The 24,752-nt window shown below is 44.4% G+C and overlaps 1 protein-coding gene across 1 annotated transcript in view; it reads right to left on the minus strand.

Annotated features, from left to right (window-relative positions):
• Positions 1-24,752, minus strand: part of PKHD1 (PKHD1 ciliary IPT domain containing fibrocystin/polyductin) — a gene marked incomplete at both ends in the record, with an annotated part of 274,861 nt that overhangs the window by 150,676 nt on the left and 99,433 nt on the right. Inside the window, 5 exons of the mRNA XM_082481732.1 lie at positions 1,194-1,319; positions 2,395-2,589; positions 4,160-4,317; positions 5,306-5,513; positions 24,124-24,336. Of these exons, the coding sequence (XP_082337858.1) occupies positions 1,194-1,319; positions 2,395-2,589; positions 4,160-4,317; positions 5,306-5,513; positions 24,124-24,336 (900 nt within the window). The remainder of the gene's footprint in view (positions 1-1,193; positions 1,320-2,394; positions 2,590-4,159; positions 4,318-5,305; positions 5,514-24,123; positions 24,337-24,752) is intronic.

A 24,752-nucleotide genomic window follows, 5' to 3' on the forward strand; every position in this document is an offset into this window, starting at 1 on the left:
TTATGACTGTCTTGCAAACCCGCTGAAAATAAGAGGTTTAGATGAAATCACTGAGGGAGTCCAATTCTGGAGCTGCAAATAGGCAGCTATAATAAATATTCCTTCACAGGCAACAAAATGATATATAAATTCATCCATCAGACCCTCTGGAGCTGCCGACAGTGAAGCTATTAAGGACATCTTGGGGAAGAGGTCTATTCAGGCTGAGACTTCAGTGGAAACGTTCAGCTCAGCTCAGAGCCCTTTAACTCAGACACGTGTCCCAGCACGAGTGAGCCAAGTCGTGCCGACAGGTTGGAGATCTTGTTCTGCTTCCCCACGGCCACGAGGGCTCCACGCATCACCTTGGGCAAGTCGTTGCATCTCTCTGAGCCAGCTCTCTTTTTCTGCGCGATGAGTACAATCACTCTCCTTCTCTAGGTCTCCTCTGTTTAAATCATCGTCTATCACTTCTCGTTATGTGTACGTGCAGGACCCAGCAGAGGCACTCGTTCTCTGTGTGGAACTGCGGGATCGGGACTGAAGGCTTCCCCTCCCCGACCCCCCTTTGTTTACCTTAAAATTGGTCATTTTTATCGCATCTCTGATGGAAAACAAAAATCACGCTAAATCTATAGGTATTCAGGCAACATGAGATCCCAGCAGAAGATGCTGCAAGTCAGTCTCCTGATGGTTAGTTAGGAGAAATATTTTGTTGTTTAACATTTTTGTTGCTCCAAGCTCCAATTTATTTAAGTGCTAAATCCTCTGCTTAACTTTTAACATATGCTTTCACTCCATTATCTTCGATGTCAAATGACTGAAGTTAAAGGTAAGTATGCTTTTAAATGCCTCACTGAACTGGGGTCTTAAATATCGCATAACGGTGCTCTTCCAAAGACAGATAAATCAATCCCCTAAAAAAAGTCTCCTTCCACTTGTTCGCTGAAAAAAAAGGGGATCCAGATCAAGTGAAGACTGACCTGAAGAAACAAGGAGTGTATGGTCAAATGGAAACAGCTGCTAGGACTTGCACGTGGAATTGTGGGAGTTTTATTCCGGATTCAGTGTTACCAGAAAATGCAGATGTGATTAAAGTTCTCAGGGTGCAGTTAAGGATCTGCCATTCTTTCTGCCAAAGGCATTTTCATGCAAACGGTAATCAGCACGCGTTACTGTGACACGTAGGATAGCTGTTTCCCTGCTTCACTTACCCAGTAGAAGCCCATGGCCTGAAATGTCGTAGAAAACATTACCGTCCACGCTAAGGTTTGAGATCCCGGTCAGACGGAGTCCTTGGCCAAAGGAGTCCAAAACACAACAGCCACGTATGTATGAGTCTGGAAAGAAATGAGAGCTGTGAGCAAAAAGCACACTGCAGCTTGAAGGCCTGGAGAGTTTCGTATTAGCTCCTCATCCCCTGATGCTGTGCCGTTGATCCTTTTGGCTCCCATGAGACTGCTCTGTTGCAGCTGCCCACCCTTAAGCATCTGGCAGATCTTCACCAACAGGCGGGCATTGCTGAGACCGGCACAGTAGAGAAGAGGGGCCCTGGGCGGAGAAATGGGTGAATGGAGGTGGTCTACTATTGTGAGGAAAGAGGAGAAGATCCAGTGAAAGGACAAGGTAGGATCCCAAGAGTGAAAATCTCAGGCAATTGGATGGTCGAAGTGGGATTGAAGAAGAAGAGGAATGTTTCAGAAGGGCGGTGAGGACAGGGCAGCTATCTTGTACACCTTGTCTAGCCAGGCATGGTGACCTGTCCACTGTACTTCAGGATCATGGCCAGTGCAGCCTTCTGCCACCAGAAAGCCTAGACCCCCACTCAGTGTTGAAGATGGCATAGGAAAGGCATAAGTGTGTGTTAGCTGGTGGAGAAAGTCCCATACAGTACCCTTAAAACTTTATCTGAGCCCACCTAACTTGATCCTATCACCACCAGTCTTCAGAGCCCTCATTGCCGCTTCCACAGAGGTGAATTTTGCGCTTATCAGTGACAAAGTCAAAAGAACTGAATATGTCCTTTAACATTCAGGTTTATTATTTATTATTAGAATTAAATTTTGGGCTATGCTACCACACAGCCTTGACCCCCCTCTGGGCTCCCTCACAGTATATTAGTGCTTTCATTTCCAGAGTTAGAAGTAGCACGTCAACTCAGAGGCGTGGCATAAAGATGAAATATTATTTTAGGAAGAAGCTGTTCAGAGATGCAAAGGCACTAAAGCAGCTTAAAGCACTCCATCAAGTTTCACCCGGGCTTAGACTACAGGTGAGGTTTTCTCACTTTTACCAATCCAATTTGTCGACTGACTTGAGAGCTGAGCAGGTTCTGAGGACATCTGCTCCAGCTTTGGGCAGGAAAAGGTGGACGTTTGGGATCATTCGGGCCCGTCTCCAGTGCAGTTGTCTCACCTGCCATCCATGCATTGCCAGCAACAGTAAGGGCGCTGCAGTGTTGCCGAAACGGTTGGCCCACGTGGCGGAATTGGACCCCCTCCACCTGAAGCCGGCTCGCCTCTCCATGGAAGGCCTCTACAACCATGATAGCCCCCAGGTCCCGAGACCCCAGCTGCCTCTCGCTTCTCTTGTACAGACACCTGGAGCCACCTAGAATACAACCCGGTGGGAGCTGTCAGTGTTACTTTCCCATGGTGACCATGGGATGTGCAGAGTGCCCCAAGCAACATCACGAGACCCACCACGTTGACTCAGTTAGACTCCATCTCCAGCAGTGATCTTAAACATGGGCCCAAAGACAAACAGCCGCAGGCAAGAATATTTGATACCCCCTCTAAATATTCTCATGGTTCCTTCCCTAAGAGTCTGGACACTTTTAGATGAACATATATTAAAACCAGCAGGAAGCCGTGGCAGTTTTATGCCTTGGAAAGCTCCTTGTGTTCAATTTTAAATAGTCCTATGCATGGGGAAGATGGATTTGACATTGATTTACCTTGGGTGAGGTACATGAAAAGGGGATTGGGCACGGCTAAACTGAAATGAGAACATTTTGAAATTTGTTTAAAGCTCTTGCTCTCCCCGCTGTGCCCGCAGATGGGTGAGGAACTGTTACTACCCACAGTCTGAAGACAAGGAAAGCAAATCATGGGGCTGAGGGAGGTGTAGACATTCCCGAGAGACATCCTTCCACGGGTCGGTGCTTAGGATATTTTGGTACGTGGGGATTCAGGCTACGAATGTGCAACTTGGGCTTGTTCAGTGGAGGTGCAGAGAGGATTTCAAATTCCGGCACCCTCCGCTTATGCTCAGTAATGCTCAATTTTCTTTAAAAGAAGGTAAATTAACCACAAACAACACTGCCCTCTCATCTTCTGGTGACTCCTCTGAGAAATCCTCCAATCCTTTAACTCAAATAGAAACCTCAAACGGTTAGCACATTTCAGAGACTATATTTATGAGTTCCACAGAAAATGGACCATAAATCTATGAGTAATATAAGCAGCTGGCTGAAAGCTGAAGGCATTTTATTTTTAAAGAAAACCTTGCACCTGGGTTGCCAGATAACCTAACTCTCCCCGAATTATAATCACTGTGTCTGATTCTGCTTCCTCATCAGCTGGCGTAAAACAGGAAGCCTCCTATCAAACTTTATGGTGTTTCATAGAGGTAAAACTAAAGAAGAACTGAGATACCACCATTTCACCAGTGTTACTATATGCCACAAGAAACCGTCACCTGTTGGTTTTGTTTTTTTTTTTCCTGGTATCCCTAAACACTAAACAACGTCTCAGTATTTTACACTAAAGAGTACAAACAGCATTGGGCTGTTTTGTTTTTCCCTCTTCTTAAAGCGACTAAATAGTAAACACAATTAAAAATTTAATATATTATGTACACTGAAACATGTTTTTAGAAGATACTTTCTTTTCTACACCCTTAGGCTCAGGCAAAACTAAAGGTTCTTTCCCAAGATGGCTTGAAAAAACAATGTGAAAATCGTACATCTGAGATATTACAGTGAAATGCGGTTTAACTCCCGAGACTTCACACTTCAATGTCAGACAATGTTTGGAAAGATAAACTCACTTTCCTGGTGCTGGTATGCCTCAAAGTCATCCTATTAAGAAAGATCTCTAATACACAGTGATACCGCAATATGATTTTAATGGAGCAATTTTCCTCCTCGGTACATTTCAGTGAGAAAAGACCTCCTCACCTCTTCTAACACCTGCTTTTGCACACTCTCTGAGGTGGGACAGCCTCTCCATCGTGACATTTCCTTGAACGACAACCCTTCTGCTGATCAGTGCCACCACAGCACTCAAAGCTGGGCTTTGGCCAGTCACCCATCCCTCTCCAACATTGTGGGAGTACCTAGGGAAAGACGAAAAAAAAAAGGTACAAAAGCATCTGCACCTGCCAGATGGGAAGAATGATGGTTACCCTAAGTTTATGACTCCAGCTGCCCAAATTCAGAGCTGGTTTGTTCTGTCTCACCATGGAGAGTGGCATATCCAGTGCGCAGGCATATATGGTCGAGGTATATTTTTCCTTGGCTGATGTTTCTTTTCATCTTTTTGTCTCTCAGGCTCACAAATTTTCCTTAGACAATGTATGTTTACACCGAAATATTTCGGCCTTTGAACTTCCTTCATCTTCCCAAGATGTATTTTGGTGAAAACCATCTGCGCTACCTTCCTCATTCCCCAGATACTTCTGAAAATTACACCACTACTCTTTCTGGGCATTGGAGTTGGGCTGCCTCCCAAACCGATAACATTTTTCAACACTGGGGCTCCGGGTTATGATGATAAGAAGTACAGTTTGACCAAGAACTCCACACACAGAAGAGAAAGAGAGCGTAAGTCAGTGAAACTACAGCTCACTGAAAACGCAGCAGCAGTATTTCCAAACTGAAGTAATTCACTTTGAGTGTGTTGTTAATCAGATTTAGTAAATCAGTCAAGAAGGGAGGATTTTTATCCTTTCTACAGAAGTCAGACACTTTTTGGGAAAAAAAAAAAAAAAAAAGCACTTTCTCAATAAATTAACTATGCAGTAAAATTCTTTGTCAGCTCTATGTAGAGGCCACTGGTCTGTACTGGCCATCAGTGTTTTCTGCTTCAAAGGTTTTCTGAGTTCATGGTTATGATACAGAATTTAGACATAGTCAGAAACATTTGGGACTGAACGTCCACTAGCTTTAGGGGGAGCGAGGAAATGAAATATCTCTGACCACCTTTGTTAAAGGGATTTATATAGTTATTACGTCCAATAGGAAACTGTAAATCCTCACTTTGACCAAATCTTCCCCTGGTTTAGCTCTCTGCTGTAGAAACCCCCTTGGCCCCTGAAAGGATACCTGAGTGGCGATCTAAGGTACAGCTCCGTGTTGTTCACAGACTCAATAACAGCCATTTCTTCTTGCTGCTCTGCGTCTCCAAGACCTGTCCTTCCCACCAGGATTTCGTCACCGGGTTGCCAGTCAACAGGTTCCTGGAGCACTAATTGTGTGTCGTTAGCATGAGCTGATGATTTCAAGAGTGTGAAAGCGACTCTGGGCATCCAGCCTGAAAAAAAAAAAAAACAAAAATTAAAAAAAAAAATAATTAAGAGCAAGTCAATCAACATGAAAAAGCCAGGAGCAGAATGTTTAGAGAACACTGCCTCACTTGGATCATCCCACAGCCACTCATTGTTTTTCGATGCTGTGTAGGAGAGATGGGATTAATGCTACAAAAGAGGGTTTGTGCACATCTGTTTGGATCGGAAAGGCAGAGCTTTCCAAACAACTTCTTCGTTTCATATTTTTTGTCTTTATTGGTCCCCAAAAGCTGAAAAGAAACATGCTGGAAAAAAGTTTGCTCAACAGGCCGTGGGAGCTGAGGTTCAATTTCTTTTCCCCAAACTGACTTCCCTATGTGAGAAACGGCTTCTTCTTAAGCACCCTTTATAACCAACGGAGAAAAGCACTGTCCGCAGGGACCATCATCCTTCTCGGAGTGCAAAAAGCACTTCAAATTATCAGATTCCCCGGTCAAGTGTCCAAAACAACATGCAGCAAATCCAGTCCCACAAGTAACCTGCACTTACAAAACCACATGCTTCTATCAGTAACATTTCAGAGACATATGGAAAGACAAATGTCACCAGTTTCAAAAACTTTTAAGAGCGCCTACAATCTCAGCTATCAACACAAGGTCATCTTGAAACTGTCTCCAACGGAGGAGCCAAAATGAGGGGTCATTTTTTGAAATCTTGGGTTAAGTGGCTTAAACTTTTAATATGAAAAATAATTTCCTTCGGCCTTTTTCATTCAAAAGCAGAAATAACTTCCCATACCATTTTAAATGTTGGAACTTTGGGGATTTTTTTTCCGTAAAACATGAATCTCAGAACACACTGCTGAAGCATATTCTTGGTGAGGCCTTAATTGGGCTGGACCTGAAAATATATTTTCAACTTTAAAGTTCAGTTGGTGTGAAGGTCGTATAACATCCCTGGGCATGGCGATGAGTTACAGGTTTGGCAGGAAATGTGAACACATGGGTCAGCATGACTGCAAGGTGAAGAGAAGCCCCCTCCATCGGCGACCTTAGGCCACCACTGGAAGGCAATAGCAAGGCTGCAACTGCAGATTCCCAAATTCCCTCCTCTTCAGTGGACGTACTACCAAGTCTGTGTGCAACAAGCCCCAGCAATGAACCATCTTGCCATTTCACCCTCCCTTCTTCACATCATGAGGTTTGCTTTAATTCTTGACATTTCTTTTTCCCTAGCAGGCTTTGGAACAGATTGGTCCGGTGAGATCCGACACACTGAACACCATCAGGGGAGAGCATGTGCCTCACACACCCACCTTTAGTATATTTTTCCTTCCCTCCTTTGCAATAGATCATAATTTACCTTTAGCCCACAGCAAGTTACTGTCCTCCCTGGCTGTACTATAGAAAAGTAATAACACCAGAAATCACTGAGGGTAGAGGTTGCATCCAATAAATCATTTTCAAATTATTTTAAGCAAGCTTCTCTCTCTCCATATGCTGTTTCACTTTCTTGTTGCTTATACTCTGCTGTCCCAACTCTTTCCTTAATGAAGATAGAAATAGGGAGTAGCACCTCCAAGTTAATAAATTCACAGCAGAATGAAAGAAGGAAGAATCAAGTCTTTATACTCCATCATCTTGAAGTACATTTGAGCACCTGCTCTGTGTGTCAATGATGGGCACCTAAACCTATCTGAGATACTTCTGGCTTATTATATTTTATTTGTTCTTAAATCAGACTTGAAATTTATCAACTTCCAGCTAAGGAGATCTCCCAGACATCCTTCACTTAATGTGCTTCAGTTCCTATCGTGGAAATGTTTTGGAATACATCAAATGGACTTCCTTCAGATGAAACTAATGTAGAAGCTGTAATCCAGTGGGACACTTTAGATGCTAATGGATCTGGACTGGAAAGACTCTACAGTAACCCCCAAAACACGTACAGCGTGGACCCTCCATTCTCAGCATTTACATCATTCGCTCTACAGATCTCCTTCTATTGGTCCATGCTGTCGTTTAACGGAGACATAGCCAAAACCCACCTTGCACCATTCATGAGCATAGACATCAAAGATTTTCCGTGTGAGACCTCATCCTCATCACAGTTTTAGCCAGCTCGAAAAAAACCCTCTTGATATCCGCCTACGTGCACTTTTACTAGCGGCAGTCTCATCATCTTTATTCATTTACTTCTTTCATTGAGTGATCCTCGTGAAATTTTAGGACTCGCATAAAAGCGAACGACTGGCAGGAGCCATCTGCGTGTTGAGCAGCATACAATTTTTCTCCAGCTCTGGACATTTTGTTTATAGTACTGATTTGTGTGCATGTGTTAATGTGTGTTTGCGTGCGTCTGTGGCCAGCCACACAACTGACTCCCATTGTGAACATCTGTCACACACGCACTACAGCAGCCATTATAAAAACACTGCTGGGCAACAACTTTTATCATTAAGAGGTGCAAACCACCATTCTGCATTCACAATATGCTGCAAAAGGATAAGGTTGTTTCAGGCTTTTTTCCACTTCCAGGCTCTGAAACAAAAACTTTTAAGGAAAATCTTCTCAAGTTGGTGTTTGTTTTTTTTTTTTGTCTTCTTCTTAAAAAAAGAGTATTCAAGGTATCCAAACATCCCCCCTTTTTTTTCCTTTTTCTTTTTTGACTTCTTACACTGCTCTCCCAGCCTCCCTCTCTGTCTCCCATTCCACAGTTTGTTTTACTTTTTTTCCTGATGATTTAGAAAGGGTGGGATGCGTAAGATCTACTTCCAGTTTCCAATAATTTTAGTATATTTTTGTTAGGAAAAAAAAAGAAATAAAAGTCTAGCAGATTCCTCCTTCTGTGCTTCCCATTTATATTCCCACATACTATACCACCTGTGTCCTGGTTTCAGCTGGCATAGAGTTCATTTTCTTCCTAGTAGCTGCTGTGGTTTGGATTTAGTATGAGAATAATGTTGCTCATAGAACCATAGAATGGTTAGAGTCGGAATGGACCTTAAAGATTGTGTGGTTCCAACGCCCCTGCCATGGGCAGGGACACCTCCCACCAGCCCAGGTTGTTCCAAGCCCCGTCCAACCTGGCCTTGAACACCTCCAGGGATGGGGCAGCCACAGCTTCTCTGGGCAACCTGCGCCAGGGGCTCACCACCCTCACAGGGAAAAATTTCTTCCTCATATCTCATCTGAATATCCCCTCTTTCAGTTTAAAACCGTTACCCCTCATCCTATCACTCCACTCCCTGATAAAGTGTCTCTCCCCAGCTTTCCTGTGAGCCCCTTTCAGGTACTGAAAGACCACTACGAGGTCTCCCCGGAGCCTTCTCTTCTCCAGGCTATATGTCATAACACATATTGTTTTAGTTGTTGCTAAGTAATGCTTATAGTAAATCAAGGGCTTTTCCAGCTTCCTATAGAAGCTGAGAGGGAGCATAAATAGGAGAAGCTGGCCAAAGGAGTATTCCACACCATAGATGTCATGCTCGGTACATAAATGGGGGTTGACTGGGGGGCAGGAATCTGCAATCACTGCTTGGGACGGACTGTGCAACTGATCATTGGGTGGTGAGAGCAATTTGTGTTGCATCACCTTATTTTGTATATTCTTTTGCCGTTATTATAATTATTATTTCTCTCTTCCATTACTGTTCTAGTTAACTGGCTTTATCTCAGCCCATGATTTCCCGCCCCGCCCCCTACTCTAAGCAGCACAAGTGACACACAGAATTTGGTCAGTGATAATTTTCTGATGAGTTGACTGAGGAGAGTGCAGAACCGAGGCATCTTTGCCTTAACTATAACATACTCCTACCTAGCCCTATGGTTTTGATGGGACCCCATCATACACCCACACAGAAATGTACTACACTGCTTCTCGTGCAGTCAACGCCCACTGCTGTTTAAAGTCACCCATTCCCCTATCTAGAAACAATTTACAGCTGGTAACCCTAAAATTTAACTTTTTTTTTTTTTTTTTAAGTAAGTGTAACTTTGCAACCTATATGTCACATATTTCCAATTATAGGAAAACTCCAACTTCAGTATTGAACAGGTCTAAACAAAGTTAGCTTGAAAAAGAGCACAACACCCACTGAGCCCCTCAGTCACTATCAACACTGGTGTCTGCAGTTGACTTGACTTAGTTTGGAGACTGTGGGTTGGCTTCAGGTGCCTGCATATGTCATATTAGATGTACAATTGGCCTCTAACTGCTGTTCCAGAAAGACACGGGTCTAATGCAAGTTCTGTGTCCCACCTGCCAGATCCATATAGATACACGACACCATTCAGGGTACCTCAAAAGGTCTTTTCTATTAACACTCAGGTAACTGAACAACCAAACAGCTAGCAGACAGCCAAATCAAATTACTCCTTGAATAAATTCCCTTGAAGAAATTCTGCTCATCTACCAGGGGTGGGCTTACTGGATAGGATACACCACTTTTCAGAGGCACTCCTACACCCAGCTTTTAAAAAAGGAGGGGAAATGTGCTGATGAACATCTCAGGAGGGAATGACCTCCAGCTGGGAGACAGCCTTTACTTCCCAGGGGTCTTCGCCAGCTTCTCTCCTTCAAAGAACCAAGGAACTCTCTACAGAGGTCATGAACAGCTGAAGAGGGTTCCCTGGAACAAAGATCCCTGTCTCTGCAGTCTGTCTACAGGACCACCCTTTGGAGGTCCAGAACCCTCTTTCTTGTTTCCCCTTGAAAACAAACTCTATTTCAGATGAAACATGCAGAGTTCATAAAATAACCTTCAGTGACTGGGACTGGACTTGTGCAACAGGTAAATAAATGACTTGTTTGAGAACAGCAGGTTTAAAAGACAAACAGCAGCAGTATATTTAAATTATTTCTTCCCCCCAAAAGTACTGCAAGCAGAAACACTCAGAAGTACTGAAAAATAGATGAATCTGTATAACTCCTCAATTATTGAACTCATTTTTAATAATTAACTAAGCTCAGATTGGAAAAAAAACACATCTTGAGATCTAAAGCAGAAGTGCCTTCATGTTAAAGGGACAGGATGGAGCCTTTAGACTCAAAATGCCATTGCAGGCAAAGTAAGAATTAAACATTTTACTAAATGACTTGACAGAAACACCTTTAAATACTGAGCAGAGCAGAACCGTATTGTCAAATGGCAACCCAGAGACGCAAGGGACTTCAAAGCAAATTCCAGAATGAATAAGTCACATCTGGGCACCGGGACCTTGGTTTATGCTTCCTGTTGGAAGCATGATGTGAAAATGCAGTCTTGTATAGACCTAGCAAACTTGTTAAGAGCAAGGCAGTTCTGCTGTGTACAGTGCCACTCTTTTCTGTGTCAAGTAGAGAAGAAGAAAAATAGTATAAATTTTATTTCTTACAGCCCCTACTACAAAACTTTTTATAAATCAACATAGGATGCTACAAGACTTCACGAACTGATTTCACCTAGTCCTAAGTGGTTCAACCTTTGACCTTCACAGAGATGTCTCAGAGTCACATCAAAACTCAGCAAACTCAGCAAGGAGTGTCAGGGCATACTTGTCTTCAGGATTACAAGAAAGTCTGTCTACAGTAGGCAAAGTGTGGATTGCACCGAGTGTTGTAGGTTTAGATAAATTAGGTCATTATTTGTAATCCTCCGATCACAAAATACATTAATAATATTTCCTCTTCCAGGCGCGTTCATCGGGTGCCTCAATGGGTGTTGAAAATTCGAACTGGGTGTTGGATAGCTATCTCTGATCCCCAGCTTTGCAAGCAGAAGCTGTTACCATTGGAAACACTGAAATAGAGGGGTTTGAAAAAAATGACTATAGGGTAGGGAGAGGCAGCTGTAAACTAACTAATTAGGAGTCGAGTACTATAGTCAATGGGAAAAAGAGGCTCCTGCAGAGACTACACACTCCGAACCACCTTCTAGAGGAGCTTCTTGCCTGCCCACTGCAGGCACAGGGGAGTTGTCTCCTAATTCAGGCAAGAGGATTGTCCCAAAGTGACTCAGAAGCACTTCAGTGGCCAAGGAGCCTTGGAAACTCCAGCTGCCCTGACTAGTGGCTGCCCCCACTAAGCGACAGGTTCCTTCAGACCTGGAGGGATGCACAGACCTGTCCTCCCTGATCACTGATTCCCTCCTCTCCGTTATAACTCTAAGCACGTCTCCAGCTTTTCTGCCAGCCTCTCACCACCCCAAAGCAGAAAGAGAAAGACAAAAATGCAGTGGTAGTGATCTCAGCTGAGAAATGCTGCTCCAGATCCCACTCCTCACCCCAGTGGGAATTTTGCTCCAGACGAAACAACTCCTTTAAAGTCTCTGTTTGTCAGACCGGAGGGTTATGAAGTGTTGAAGTGTTCATTTTACCCATTCCTTGTACATTTATGAAAAAATCACCTCCTGCCCACTGTCTTAAAAGGTCTTCCAGCTTCCACCAGAAGGGAAACTGGGATTGACAGTGGTCACCAAAGGAGGTGCAGAGTTTGTCAACTATTATTTTTATGAAATTAAGGCCCACCATGCTAGATATTCCAAACATGCCGCTAGCTAGGGCCAGACCTAATGGGAGTCTCTCCACTGGATACAGACAAGTCCTACCACAGCGCACATTGACCTGAGGAGCCTACGGCTGCGTACTCCACTCCATGCAAACATGGGTGAGACCTCCATGAGACAAAGTTATTGATCTTATTGTACACAAAGGAAGGTGCAGAGGAGATGCAGAAAGGCTAAGTGGTTACACAAGCACCGGGATAAAGATAGGAAGAGAGTTTCCTCTGAGCCAGACCAGTTTCTCAAAAATGAAGCCTCCCATTCCAGCTAGGAATAATCTAACGCATCTAAAAAAACAACACTTGGATTCCTGTTAGAACATAAGGAAAAACTTCTTTGCTTTGGGTGATAGAGCACTGAAACAAGCTGCACAGAGAGGCTGTGGAGTCTCCTTCTCTTGAGAGGTTCCAAACCCTGCTGGATGCCTTCCTGTGCAACCTGCTGTAGGTGAACCTGCTTTGGCAGGGCGGTTGGACTGGATGATCTCCAAAGGGCCCTTCCAACCCTGACCATTCTCTGATTTTGTGATTTTCAGTTACTACTCACTCTTCAGATATTAGGTCCAGAGGCAGTTGGCTGAACTGCATCTCCATGAATGTCTTGGAATCATTTTACAAGAAGGGGAAACTGAGTCAGTTCAAAGAGATAAACTGAAAAGTGACCAGTTTGTCCTGGTCTGAGAAGCAGATCAAAACCAACAGAGGAGGTCAGAGCCCCCTGAGTCACCCCCAGCTCTCTGCCAGGACACCATTAGGTGTTGATACTGCAGTTACCTTGTGTTACTTATCTCCCGTTCTCCAGGGGATAATGTTCCAGACAACAACTCTCCTTTGAATGGGAGAATGTGCCATTACATTCCAATCTTTTTTCAGTCTCCAACAGCCACTGCCTGCACACTTCTCTTCCCGTTGATCCACAGTTTCTTTCTCTTCATCTTCTTGTAACTCCTGTCCTTCACCTGTCCCAACCTCTCCCAGAGGATGATTCCAGTCAACACATAAATCTCACAGCCTTGCCCTTTCTCTTGTTGTTCCTTCCAACCTGTTCCCTTTCTTCTTTCTGTGTCTCAGTCTGTTGCCACATCTCCCAACTACATCTCTTCCTCCCATAACTTCAGGAATGTGCGGAGCATGGGCAGAGCAAACTGACGGATCAACCTGTTCTCCAGTTGATTTGTGAAGGCTTGAGGCTTGAGCAGGCAACCTTAGGCAACATGATTTTTTCAGCCTGCTTTGTTCAAGCATTCAATTCTTCTATCCACAGTTTCACCCTTTACATCTCTTCTTACGCTTCCAGGTCTTCCTGTCAGGTTCTGCCACTTCGTGGTCTGACTTCTTCTAAGTCTTCCCTCAACCTGTATTTTTTCTGTCTACTGTTTTCCTTCTGGAGAACATTCCTTTGGACTCCTGGCTTATTGTCTTCAACGTCAGCCAAGGCCACTGATACCACTTCTTTCTTCCAGCCAAGCTGTACTTTGGGTGCTGTGTTCCGAGACTGATGTTCAGTCATTTGGTTATATACACCTTCAAGTTTCTCCCCATGACTTTCTCAATTTCCATCTCTGCTTCTCCTCCTTTTCTCCAACTCTCTTTCCAACCCACAGGCTGTCTTGGGATCAGTCTGTATTTGAACAAGCCTTGTGTTCACCTCTTCTAAGCATTTGTGATCATCAGCTTCTTGCGCATCTACAACACATAAATCCAGTCACAACCAAAAGCAACTTTGGAGAAAGTCTTTAAGTCTTCTCGTTCTACAGCTCAGCTTCTTTCATAAGGCTGTCCTGTGGAGCTGTTGTTTTTTTCCAACATTTTCAGAGTTACTGGCCATAAACTTTCAACTTTGTTTGTTTGTTCCCAGAACATGCTGCTTCAAGATACAACAGTCCTTCCCTGGAGTATATTCAGCACAGTCACTCTTCTGTGTCTGATTTATCCTCTTGCAATCTTCATCCACAGAAAACGTTCACATTCTTACTCCAGTGGCAACCAGAAGGCATTTGAAACCCCAGATCTCACTGCCTAATGATTTCCCCAACCACCAGTTTGCTCTGAAAGAAACTCTTGCCTTTCACACATTTCTATTTAGTTAGATGAATTCCACCTTAAACCTATAGGGATGCTCCAGAGATAAGAATGTCAGTGGCTAGGTGACATGTTGCTTAGCTGGAAAACAGAAGCCCCTGACCTGAAACCAAGACTTTTTGGAGCATACGTTGCCACCTAACTTCTTGATACCCAGGGAAGCTCCTAACCAAGCCTGACAGCAACCAGCGTGAGGCACACCCAGAGTTAGGCAGAGCAGGAGAATCCAGGTTGTGCATGGGAGTGTCGGTAGAAACTAGACTCCTTAGATGGGTTTTAGGAGGACTGGTTCCAGCCCTAAGGCTGCCATGGGACTGTTGGTTTTTCTCCCAAAAAGTTGTTTAAATGTTTTAAACAATCTTCCTCTTCTGGCGTGGGACAGCAGGCTTTGAACCCGTCTCCTCTAACTACACAGGGGCCAGGATCCTGCCGCATCTCGTCTTCCCTCCTGTTTCCCACAAATTAATTAACTAAGGTTACGAACACACAGTTTGTTTGCAGTTTTGACAAACTGTAAAGCTCTTTTACACTTTTTGACAGTTTATTGGCGCTTTAGAGTTGAGGTAATGAGATCCCTTTATCCCACAAAAGGAATTTACAAGATCTGCAGGGCTCAGGCACACAATCTACTTACCGTGACTGTACAAGTTATACTGCAGATAATCTGTCAATCTGTTGCAGCTACATTGTAAATCTTTAGTGTAAATGAGAGTAAGATCTTTCAATTCCCATGAACAAAGTGAAAAGAAAAAGCAGTTTACATCCCCCCCAAAAACGAAAAGAATTTTGCAAGAGACAGAGTTAAAAACGTAATTCAATGCATTATAGCTATTGTAAAAAAAAAAAAAAAAAACACACCACCGGCATAAAAGTCTCCAGTAATAAAACACAAAACAATTTACTGCAGCATTTCAGGTGTCAAACTGCCTAAGGAATCCAGCTTCCTCACCACTGTCATAATCCCTTGTTATTCTCTTTTCCCTATCCAAATTGCACTGCCCACTCAGACTTAGTTTAGCCATTCCTAAAATTTCCAAATGTCAGAGTGATAAATGGCAATGCACCCACTGGAAATGGGCGTTTCAGAAAAGGGAATTTTTTAAAAGTATATTTTTAGATCCAGGACAGAGACTTTTTGCTGCTGCTGCTTCAGTTAATAAAACGAAACATAAAAAACAATAATCGCTAAAATTCCTTCAGTGAAAAAGAATAGAAAATCTTTTCCAGAAAGCCTCCTTGGTCAGGATAGCACGCAGCTGTGCTGCTACAGCTCTCTGTGGTCAAATGGACCTTAAAGCCCCAGATCCTTAATTAAGGATCTGCAGAAACTCTTTCATGAACTTGGATTAGATGAAGAATTTGGTTTAAAAAAATGTCCCAGCTGCCTCAACTCTCGCAGTGACTAGTCCAGTCACTGGCCAGAAAGCGCAGGGCATCAGAAAGGGGAGGATGAGAGCTGCTTCCCCACCTTCTCATCTGTGTTTAAAAACACCCACCTGAACCGTGAGCCCTCAGCCCTCTGAACCTGAAGGTTTCCATCTTATTTTTGCTCCCCGTTAATTCCAGTCCTAGGTATATTCCCTAGCCATTTGCACAACGTTTCTAGCCTGTTCTGCAACGAGAGGAGTCTGAGTTTGTTGGTTGTGTTTTGGTTTTTTTTTTTCCCCCACTACGCATCTCAGAAAGACAGGGATGTCTCTGCTCTGAAAGTGGGAGATGTCTTTCCACCCCCATACAGTCCTGCAGGACAAACTGCCGTGTGTGGGCAGCTCCTGGGGAGATGCAGACAGCTCTGCTGCTACTTCCCGACACAGCCAGAGCAGAAAGCTTTTCATTCATGCCCCGAGGTAAAATAGGAGGCCCTTTCTAATTCATAACTGCTCATTAACCCTTGGGACACCCAGGAGTTTATCAGCTTTTTGATCGCTGCACAGGCAACCTGCAGCAGCCTCCGTGCTGGGCGCTCAGGATCACCCTGGGTATTTTAAATCGCATGTGAGGGTGGGCTCAACCCATACCTCGTCTGATGTCCCCATTGTGTGGGACCAAACCCAGCATCAGGCACAAGCTTTATGCGAGCAACAGGCAGACTGAGACAGGAAATTTGGACCTACTGGGTCCCTTCACGTGAACCTTGGTGCCTATGCACAAAACCATCATGTGCCATCTTCTTTGTCACACTATCATGTGTTTGGCTCTAGGCAGAGGTCCTTCGTGGAGAGGCTGTGATCACATAATCACAGAATCACAGAATGGTCAGGGTTGGAAGGGACCTTCAGAGATCACCTAGTCCAACCCCTCTGCCAGAGCAGGGTCACCTCAAGCAGGTTGCACAAGAATGCATCCAGGTAGGTTTGGAATACTTCCAGAGAAGGAGACTCCACAACGTCTCCAGGCAGCCTGTGCCAGTGCTCTGCCACCCTCAAAGTAAAGAGGTTTTTCCTCATGTTGAGATGGAATTTCCTGGGTTCCAGTTTGTGCCCATTGGCCCTTGTCCTGTCGCTGAGCAACACTGAAAAGAGCCCCATCCTCTTGACACCCACCCTTTAGTTATTGATGAGTATCAATGAGATCCCCTCTCAGTCTTCTCTCCTCCAGGCTGAACAGCCCCAGGGCTCTCAGCCTTTCCTCATAACAGAGGTGCTCCAGTCCCTTGACCATTTTGTAGCCCTTCACTGGACTCTCTCCAGTAGTTCCCTGTCTTTCTTGAACCGGGGAGCCCAGAACTGGACACAGTACTCCAGATGTGGCTTCACCAGGGCAGAGTAGAGGGGGAGGTTAACCTCCCTTGACCTGCTGGCCACACTCTTTTTAATGCATCCCAGGAGACCATTGGCCCTCTTGGCCACAAGGGCACATTGCTGTATACCACCAGGGAAGGGAATTTGGGGTGCTGCTTTGGGCTGAGGCTGCCATGTTTCCTAGCAGTTATTTTCTGTCCTAGCACTGTAAATGCAGAGATGACTCACAGCTCAGCTTTTTAACATCAGCTTTTAACCTGTTTGGTGGCCCACTCATCCAAGGCCCAATGCAGACACAGCTTCAGCATCTCTCTGGCTTCTTCCTCCTCTCATGTAAAATAGGGGCGATGTTTTCCCATTGTAAGTGGATTCTGGAGGATGAAATCCAAGTCTACAGCAAGCCAGATGTGATTTCACTCCAAATTCAAATAAGGCGAAACTTTCAACATCTTCCACAGAAAAAAAAATCCACAAAAAAATTACTTTTGGAACTCTTACACCTTTTTTTTTTTCCTTTGTACTAATGTCACTTTGGGGATTTAGGGGTTTTGATTTTTATTCTGTAAAAACAATGCATTTCACTAGTGTAGAAATGTTGATATGAAACAGATACAACATTAAAAACAATACTATGAAAGTCCAGATGAAAGCAAAATAGTAGAATTAAACACCTTTTCATTCTCGCAGTGGGAAAAAGACACCCTGATATCATCCAAACAAGAGGATAAAGTGAATAATTTTTAATTTCTCCAGTAGAAAATATCCTTGAAAGTGACCTGGTCCTGCTGAATATTTCATGAAACCACAGTTTTCACCTTAAAGCATTTCCACCTCAATATTTTAGGACGGCACCCTCAAGAAAGCAAGGAGTATCCGACTAAGGATGGGAAGGGCTGTGTGATTAAACAGATCTATGGAAATGCTCATTGTTGCTCTTTCCTGCTACATTATACTGCAGAAAAAGTACTGTCCCTATGTGTCGCCCCATAAATGCAAACATTTCCTTTAATCAGAGATTACCCCGTCACTTTGCCAAGTTACATCAGTCCAGAAAGGAAAGGGAAAAAATCTCCCAGCTCCTTCAATGCAGAAACCAGTGAGCCTGACACAAAAACCACGCTCCGCACTTGCAAACAGCTCACAACCGAAGATGCCACGCAGGAAAACCTCTTTAAACTGACACCAGGAGCAAACGGCTTCGAACGCAGCAGCCAACTACGGCGCATCCCGTCGCGAGCCGCGCACAGCTGTTAACGTTTTGCATTATTGCCAGTTAATCTCCCGCGCTGCAGCCGCCAAAGGAGACGGGGAACGTCTGCCCGCGGGAGCGGGTACGTGGGGCGGCACGACCATTGAGATGCTCAGATCAGTGTGCTGCGACCCCGGCACGCGATGAAAGAGAGTCAGAGACATGGGAAAAGTGAAGATGAGCCCAAACGGAGGGTCCTGCAGGGCTCAGGCTGCAGCCCCGCGAAAACCCAAATCTGGATCCAGGTTTCTCAGTTTGCCAGACTTTGCAGTCTCTTTCCCATCTGGGGTGGAAATTCGCCCCGATTTTGTTGTTGGTTGCTTCTCTTCCTCCAGCCAATGTCCCGGTTGTAGTTGGGGCAAGAGTTGGAAGGGCTATTTCGACGTTATACTCAAAGGTTTAAAAGGGGCAATAATTTCATCCCACAAAAAAACCTCCACATTTGTAGTAACCCACAGACATCCCCTTGCCAAGAAACACAAGCTAATATGGTAGCTATAGTCTCTCTATATTATATTTTATATATATATATTAGCCCCCATCTCTCAGTCCCCTTTACATCCCATTTTTTCCTCATCAAGCACCAAAATAGAGAGCAATTGATTTTAGTTTAAATCAAAAAGATGATCAATGTATATCTGTTAGAGAGAAGGATGAGCTATAATAGACGCAGCAGCTTTCCCTAAACCCAGCTCTCTGTTTCCCCCCACACACACTCCCACCCCCATCTGCTAGGTCTTTAAAATCTAATGGTCATCTCATATTTGTGAATAAGAAAGTGAAGGAAGAAGTCATTGTACATTAGTTACTCCATGGGAAGTGCCTAAGTGCAGTTTCTTACCCCCAGTGAACGCAAGGGGATTCAAGGCAGCTTAGCCTTCTGTTCAAGAGCCATCTGCTTTAATGCATCATGTTAAAGTCAAGGTCTTGAAAGGAAAAATGCTGTCACAGCAGGCAAAAAGCCTCCTGCAGCAACGGCACAGAATAACCAGCATCTAAGGAAAACCAATCCACGGAACTGACCCCAGAAAGGGGAGAAGGATCTGAGCCCCTCGTGTAAGAGGAATGCGTAAATCAATGGTATCAGTTAGTGGGAAATAGCATAGAGTGGATGGATGAACTCTTCAGTACAAAAGCACATCTCATCTCTAGCAGATCTCTGCACCCTATCTTGAATCCCCCTGCTACAGATTTTTTTTTCCCTTTTTTTTTTTTTTTCCCCTGGGAAGATTTTCTTTTTAATATGTGAGTAAAGCAGAACAAATTCTATCATGTTGTCTATGATCTCTTAATCTCAAACTCAGCACAGATACATAACACTGCTTAATGGAGGAAAAGCAAAAAGCATTTGATTAAATGTTTGATCTCTTGAGGAATGCACAGGCTCTGTAGAGCGCAGTGCACAGCTCACAAATATTTTGTGGTTTATTATTGATTAAAAGTGATTAAAATTAATAGTTGGTTCAACTGATAAAATATACTTCTTTTCCTGAACTGACGCTGAAAGTGTATATGGTTTGGATGCAGGGAACTCTGGGATAGAAGAAGTGCAGAATTGCCTCTAGAATGTCATCTTCCACTGTCAGCATCCATTGCAAGTGCAGGGACATTCTTTGCAGAAGGACTGTCCATGACTTTAGAAACTGAAATGACCACTGACACTTCTGTTTTAATTATGCTGATTATAAATAGGTACGGTATTAAACCAAACACTCTCTTTTGTCTTTACCACGCAGCTTTCACAGTCTGGACAAACTGAATGTAGCATCGTATAAAATCTTAGCATCTTCCATCTAGTTGGAGAGCCATACATTATTAGGCAAAATGCAGAGAACAGGCTCATATGCTCATGCCTTGCATCATCACAGAGTTGCCGCTGACAAAGTATCAGCTAAATACACAGCAAAAGTGCTGGACTTTGTTTAGAAAGAGGCGCAATCTGCTCCGAGGGGACACGATGGAATAATGACCTCACCTACAGAGGAAGGCTAAAAGAGGGAACAGAATGGAAAAGGCCTTTAACATTTTTCCGTCCATGGTAATGAGAGTGTTGGGACCATGAATTAAGTTGTAGGTGTCCTCGGGTACTGATGCAGCATCTTGTAGAATCATAGAATTGTCTAGGTCAGAAGGGACCTTTAAGACCCTCAAGTCCAACCATCAACCTAGCACTGTCAAAAAACTACCACTAAACCGTGTCCCTAAATCCCCACTTACGCTGCCTCCGTACCCAGTCCCTGCCCTCTGCTCAGCGTCTGCCAGTGTCTCCAGTCCAGTTTCCTTGGAAAGGGCAAAGGCGCGAGAACAGCCAAGGCCACCATGCTAAACTTCTCTCCCAAAGCTTGTCAGGAGAGTTTCTCGGGGAATAAAGTGCGAACGGGGCTGGAGACAGTGATAAATTTCCCTCCTGAACGATCAATAACACTCTCTCAGCCCCGCTCAGGCCCCTACCGCGGATGCAAGGGCCATAATTACATTGTCAAAAAGTCGAGTTGCCCTGGCTGACTGAAACCCCCTCGAAAACTGACGCGTGATTGACAGGCGGTTTATGGGTGGCATGCTCTGACTGGCAGGGGAGTTGGCTAAAGCCAAAGGCAACAGTGAAATTTCCCAGTCTGCTACAACCACCGGAGCAAAGGACTGCCACTCACGAGGGAATTGTGGGAAACCCTTAGTCATATTAACATATCAAAGCGAGGAGCTGACAGCGCCTACTAAACGCGCTGAACTCAACCATGGCTGCAGAGCATCCCCCAAACTTCCCAGGCTGAAAGAGAAGACAAATTAAAATGCGCTCAGTCCTGTCTTCACCGAGACAGCGAAGAATTTGGAAGCCTGCTTATTTAATGATTTTGATCTGAGATAACATATATATGCGTGTATATATATGTATCTCACATATGTATATTGCCGAGCATGTCAGCCTCTTTCATATATATTTGAAAGAGGTTGTCATGCTCAACAATTTGTTCTATACCACAGGCCAGACTGGTACTAAATTGGAGACAGAACAGCGTATTTCTCTTTCATGTAAGCAATATGAACCCAGCAAAAGACTGCGCTCCTTTTGGTCTTGTTTTCTAGTGGGCTTCTACCACTTCAGTGCTAAATTGCAGATTACATGGTTTGAATGAACCTTAATTGCAGCCGTCTACTGGGATTGTACGTGGTTCAGCGCTTAAAAGGGACTTCATAGCTAGTCTGGGTTTCTTGGATAAGAAGTTGGTAAGAATTCTTGAATAGGAATTGGTAAGAAATTGAAACCAAGAGATGTTCTCACTGATGGGCCGGGCCACCTTTGGCTCCACGTATCTCCATCTGGGTAATTCTTGGGGTGCAGACCTCACCTTCTTGGTTTCCTCAGGAATGAAGGATCGCTGGGAATTATGGCACTGAGCAAAACGCGTGAAATACCAGTGAGAAATGCCTTGAGGGTACTGACATGGACACCTGGATTTACTTCCCTCCATCATATTGCCAAGGTAACCCTGTAAGAAGTACTTCTGCCCTGGTTATCTCCGTAATTTCATGGGTTGTCTGTGAGGATGGAGTCAACAAGCCAGTGATGATACAGGCTCAGAAGGGAAAGGAGAAGCAGCACGGGAGGCGCAGCTGCAAGGAGATGCTGCTGGTTGTTCCTGCATTGCTAGAAAACATAGCAGCATAAAGAAGACAAGGCTCTTGTCACAAAGCTCGGAGAGTTTAAGGACAAAATCCTGACTTACAAGGGTCTAACTGAGAATGGAAGGATACTTTAAAGCAGCAGGAGAAGATACAGAAAGCGAAACAGCAAAAACTGTTATCAGGCAAATTCAAATCAGACATTTCAATACTTTTCTTAAAAAAGACAAAAAAAAAAAAAAAAAAAACCAACATGGATGATTAACCAAATTAATCCCCCGGAACAAACTTCTACAGAAAATGCTGGCTTCCGTTTCCCTTGATGTCCTCAAAGACCAAGCCTTTCTGGAAGGCATGCTTTAATCTAAGGCGAGTTACTGAACTCAGGGCTGGGATAACCGTATGAAACCCAATGGCCAGTAACGGACAGTCAGTTCAGCCCAGACGGTCTAATAGCAGTTCTTCACACCCCCCCTCTAGGAAATGGGATAGAAATGCTCTGCCCTTCTGCAAAGACAGTTTACTGCAATTATTAAAAACGTTTGCAAGCACTAAATAATTTAGCCCCGCTGTGTCTCAACATAGTCATCCGGAGAACCTGACGCGGATTTCGGGAGTAGTGCAGCCCACCTCCCTTGCCACTGCCAGGAGCACCTTCCCCAGCCTCTGCTAATCTCTCCTCACGCCGAAAAGCATCTGTTCACCAACTCCCCTCCAACAGCGGACCTCGCCTGACCTTGCTCGGCTCCTGTGAGCTGACAGGCTCACCGCACAGCGGTACAGCTCGCTCCCTCTCTGTGCTCAGAGTGGACCCCCCCTCGGTGTCTGACATCATTTTTGACTGAGAGCCATACGTGTCAGTGATGCTCAAAGAGCAACATTTCTGCCTGTAGGCCAGGAGGGTGGAAGTTCAAGCCCTGCTGGAGGATACGAATGCCTACCAATATGAAGGTTGACACACAAGAACAGAAGAGAGGAACATGAGGCATTTAGATGCATTGGCTTTTTTTTTTTATTCCTCTTCTGTGACAGATACTGCCTTTAAAACCAACCTGTTAGTTAAAAGCTTGACATAGAACCATAGAATGGTTAGAGCTGGAAGGGACCTTAAGGTCATCTAGTTCCACCCCCTCTGCCCTGGGCAGGGACACCTCCCACCAGCCCAGGTTGCTCCAAGCCCCGTCCAACCTGGCCTTGAACACCTCCAGGGATGGGGCAGCCACAGCTTCTCTGGGCAACCTGCGCCAGGGGCTCGCCCCCCTCACAGGAAAGAATTTCTTCCTAATATCTCAATCTCCCCTCTTCAGGTTTAAAACCATTACCCCTCATCCCATGCATGCATTGCACTGATATTCTGATTCATGCTGAGTTTGGACCTGAATTCCATATGTAACCCATTGCACCAAGAAATGGCCATTTAATACCTGTATTTCAAGCTCTGTGTCTAAATTCTTCTACCTCACATCTGCAAAGCTGTAGCCAATGTCTGTCCTTCAGGTCCCCTGTCTCTTCCACCTGGTGGGAACACCCAGTGATTAGAGCAGAGGACCAGGCATCTAGGAGTAGAACTATTGGCATTGACACAGATTTTCTGCATAGCCCTGGTCTTGTCATTTAGGACAACAACCTGTGCCAAGCAGGTGAAGCTATGTAGACCACCAGGAAAACCAAGAGATGCCAGCTGTGCTCTTAATTTTTGAGAGAGACCACTGATGCTGGGATGCCAGCAGAGCATGAAGAGATGGAGAAGGGGAAAACACACTGTCAGGAGCACTTTACTTCTGCTTTGAAGAGAAGTATCATGTCCCCCACTCCAGCTGACACAGGCTGCTAACTGCAGCACGCTTGGCATTGGCCTCACCATGGGACATACCTGGAAGACCACCATCTCTTCAAAACCCCAAAAGCCATATCCTCTTTGGGGACGAAATGTCCCGATTGTTATGGAAAGAGATGAGGGGAGAAGGATGCCCCTTTCTAGCAGCAGAGCAAACCCACACGATACACAACAGAGGTCTGAGGAGACTTAAGTCGTGGACAGACATGCACATATTCAACTATGGTCTAGGTACCTAAACAAGTGCCAGGGTTTCATAGCTACTTGATACCATCTATCTTCTTGGGGTCCAGATTTTCAAAATTACTCAGCTCCTAGTAGGGGAGCTTTTATGGAGATACAGCACCAAGCTTTGGTGCATAAGGCACTGTAGAAGTAGGAGTCTGGTGGTGAACGTGAAGATATGAAGTTCTGGCCCTGAAACCTGATTTCAACAGACACTTAACTGTAATTAGAAATCCAAGTTCACAATCAATGATGGGGTTTGTTTTGGGTTTTGTTTTTTTTTTTTTTTCCTTCAGAAACCTTTTTGCTTTGCTTTTGAAGAGAAGAAAAAATGTACTCACCATGAATGGACAGGGTCCCATTCCTCACTGCCAGGAACTTGATCCCATATGGAAATAACGGCAGAGAATGGAGGCTTCCATAGAGATAGATGTGTGCTTTGTGACGGAAAGGGGCCTTGGGGGATCCCACCTGGAGCTCTCCTCCATCAGATATCAGAATGTAATGAGCATGCAGTTCTACAGGGCCTGGACCCATGAACAAGAGTTTGCCACCTGAAGACAACAGAAGAACAAAATGCAACTGTAGATCTAATAGTCAATCATTATCTCATGATCAAAGGAACTGTAAGACATGGGTCCACAAATGGTTTTGTGATAAAATTATCAGATTAAGAGTAAAACAAAATGTCTTCCTGTAAAAATTCCGCCTTGCCCTGTACTTATTCCTACAGATTTATTAGTTCTATACAGACCTTTTTAATTCAGTCCATTTTTCAATTCTACCACAGGCTGCCTTTCCGGACTTGAGGAAGGCCATTCAGCCTGGGCAGACATCTAGGTCCCTCCAATTCCGGTGCAAGGGAGTCATTTGGAAAATCCCAGTCTTAACCTACTTGCTCTCTAAATGCTAAAAAGGGATATCACTACTTAATTTGTATGTTACTTTTCAGATTACAAACTACTTGCGA

This window comes from Vanellus vanellus, assembly GCF_965231255.1.
Source record: "Vanellus vanellus genome assembly, chromosome: 3".
In the NCBI taxonomy this organism is placed as follows: Eukaryota; Metazoa; Chordata; class Aves; order Charadriiformes; family Charadriidae; genus Vanellus; species Vanellus vanellus.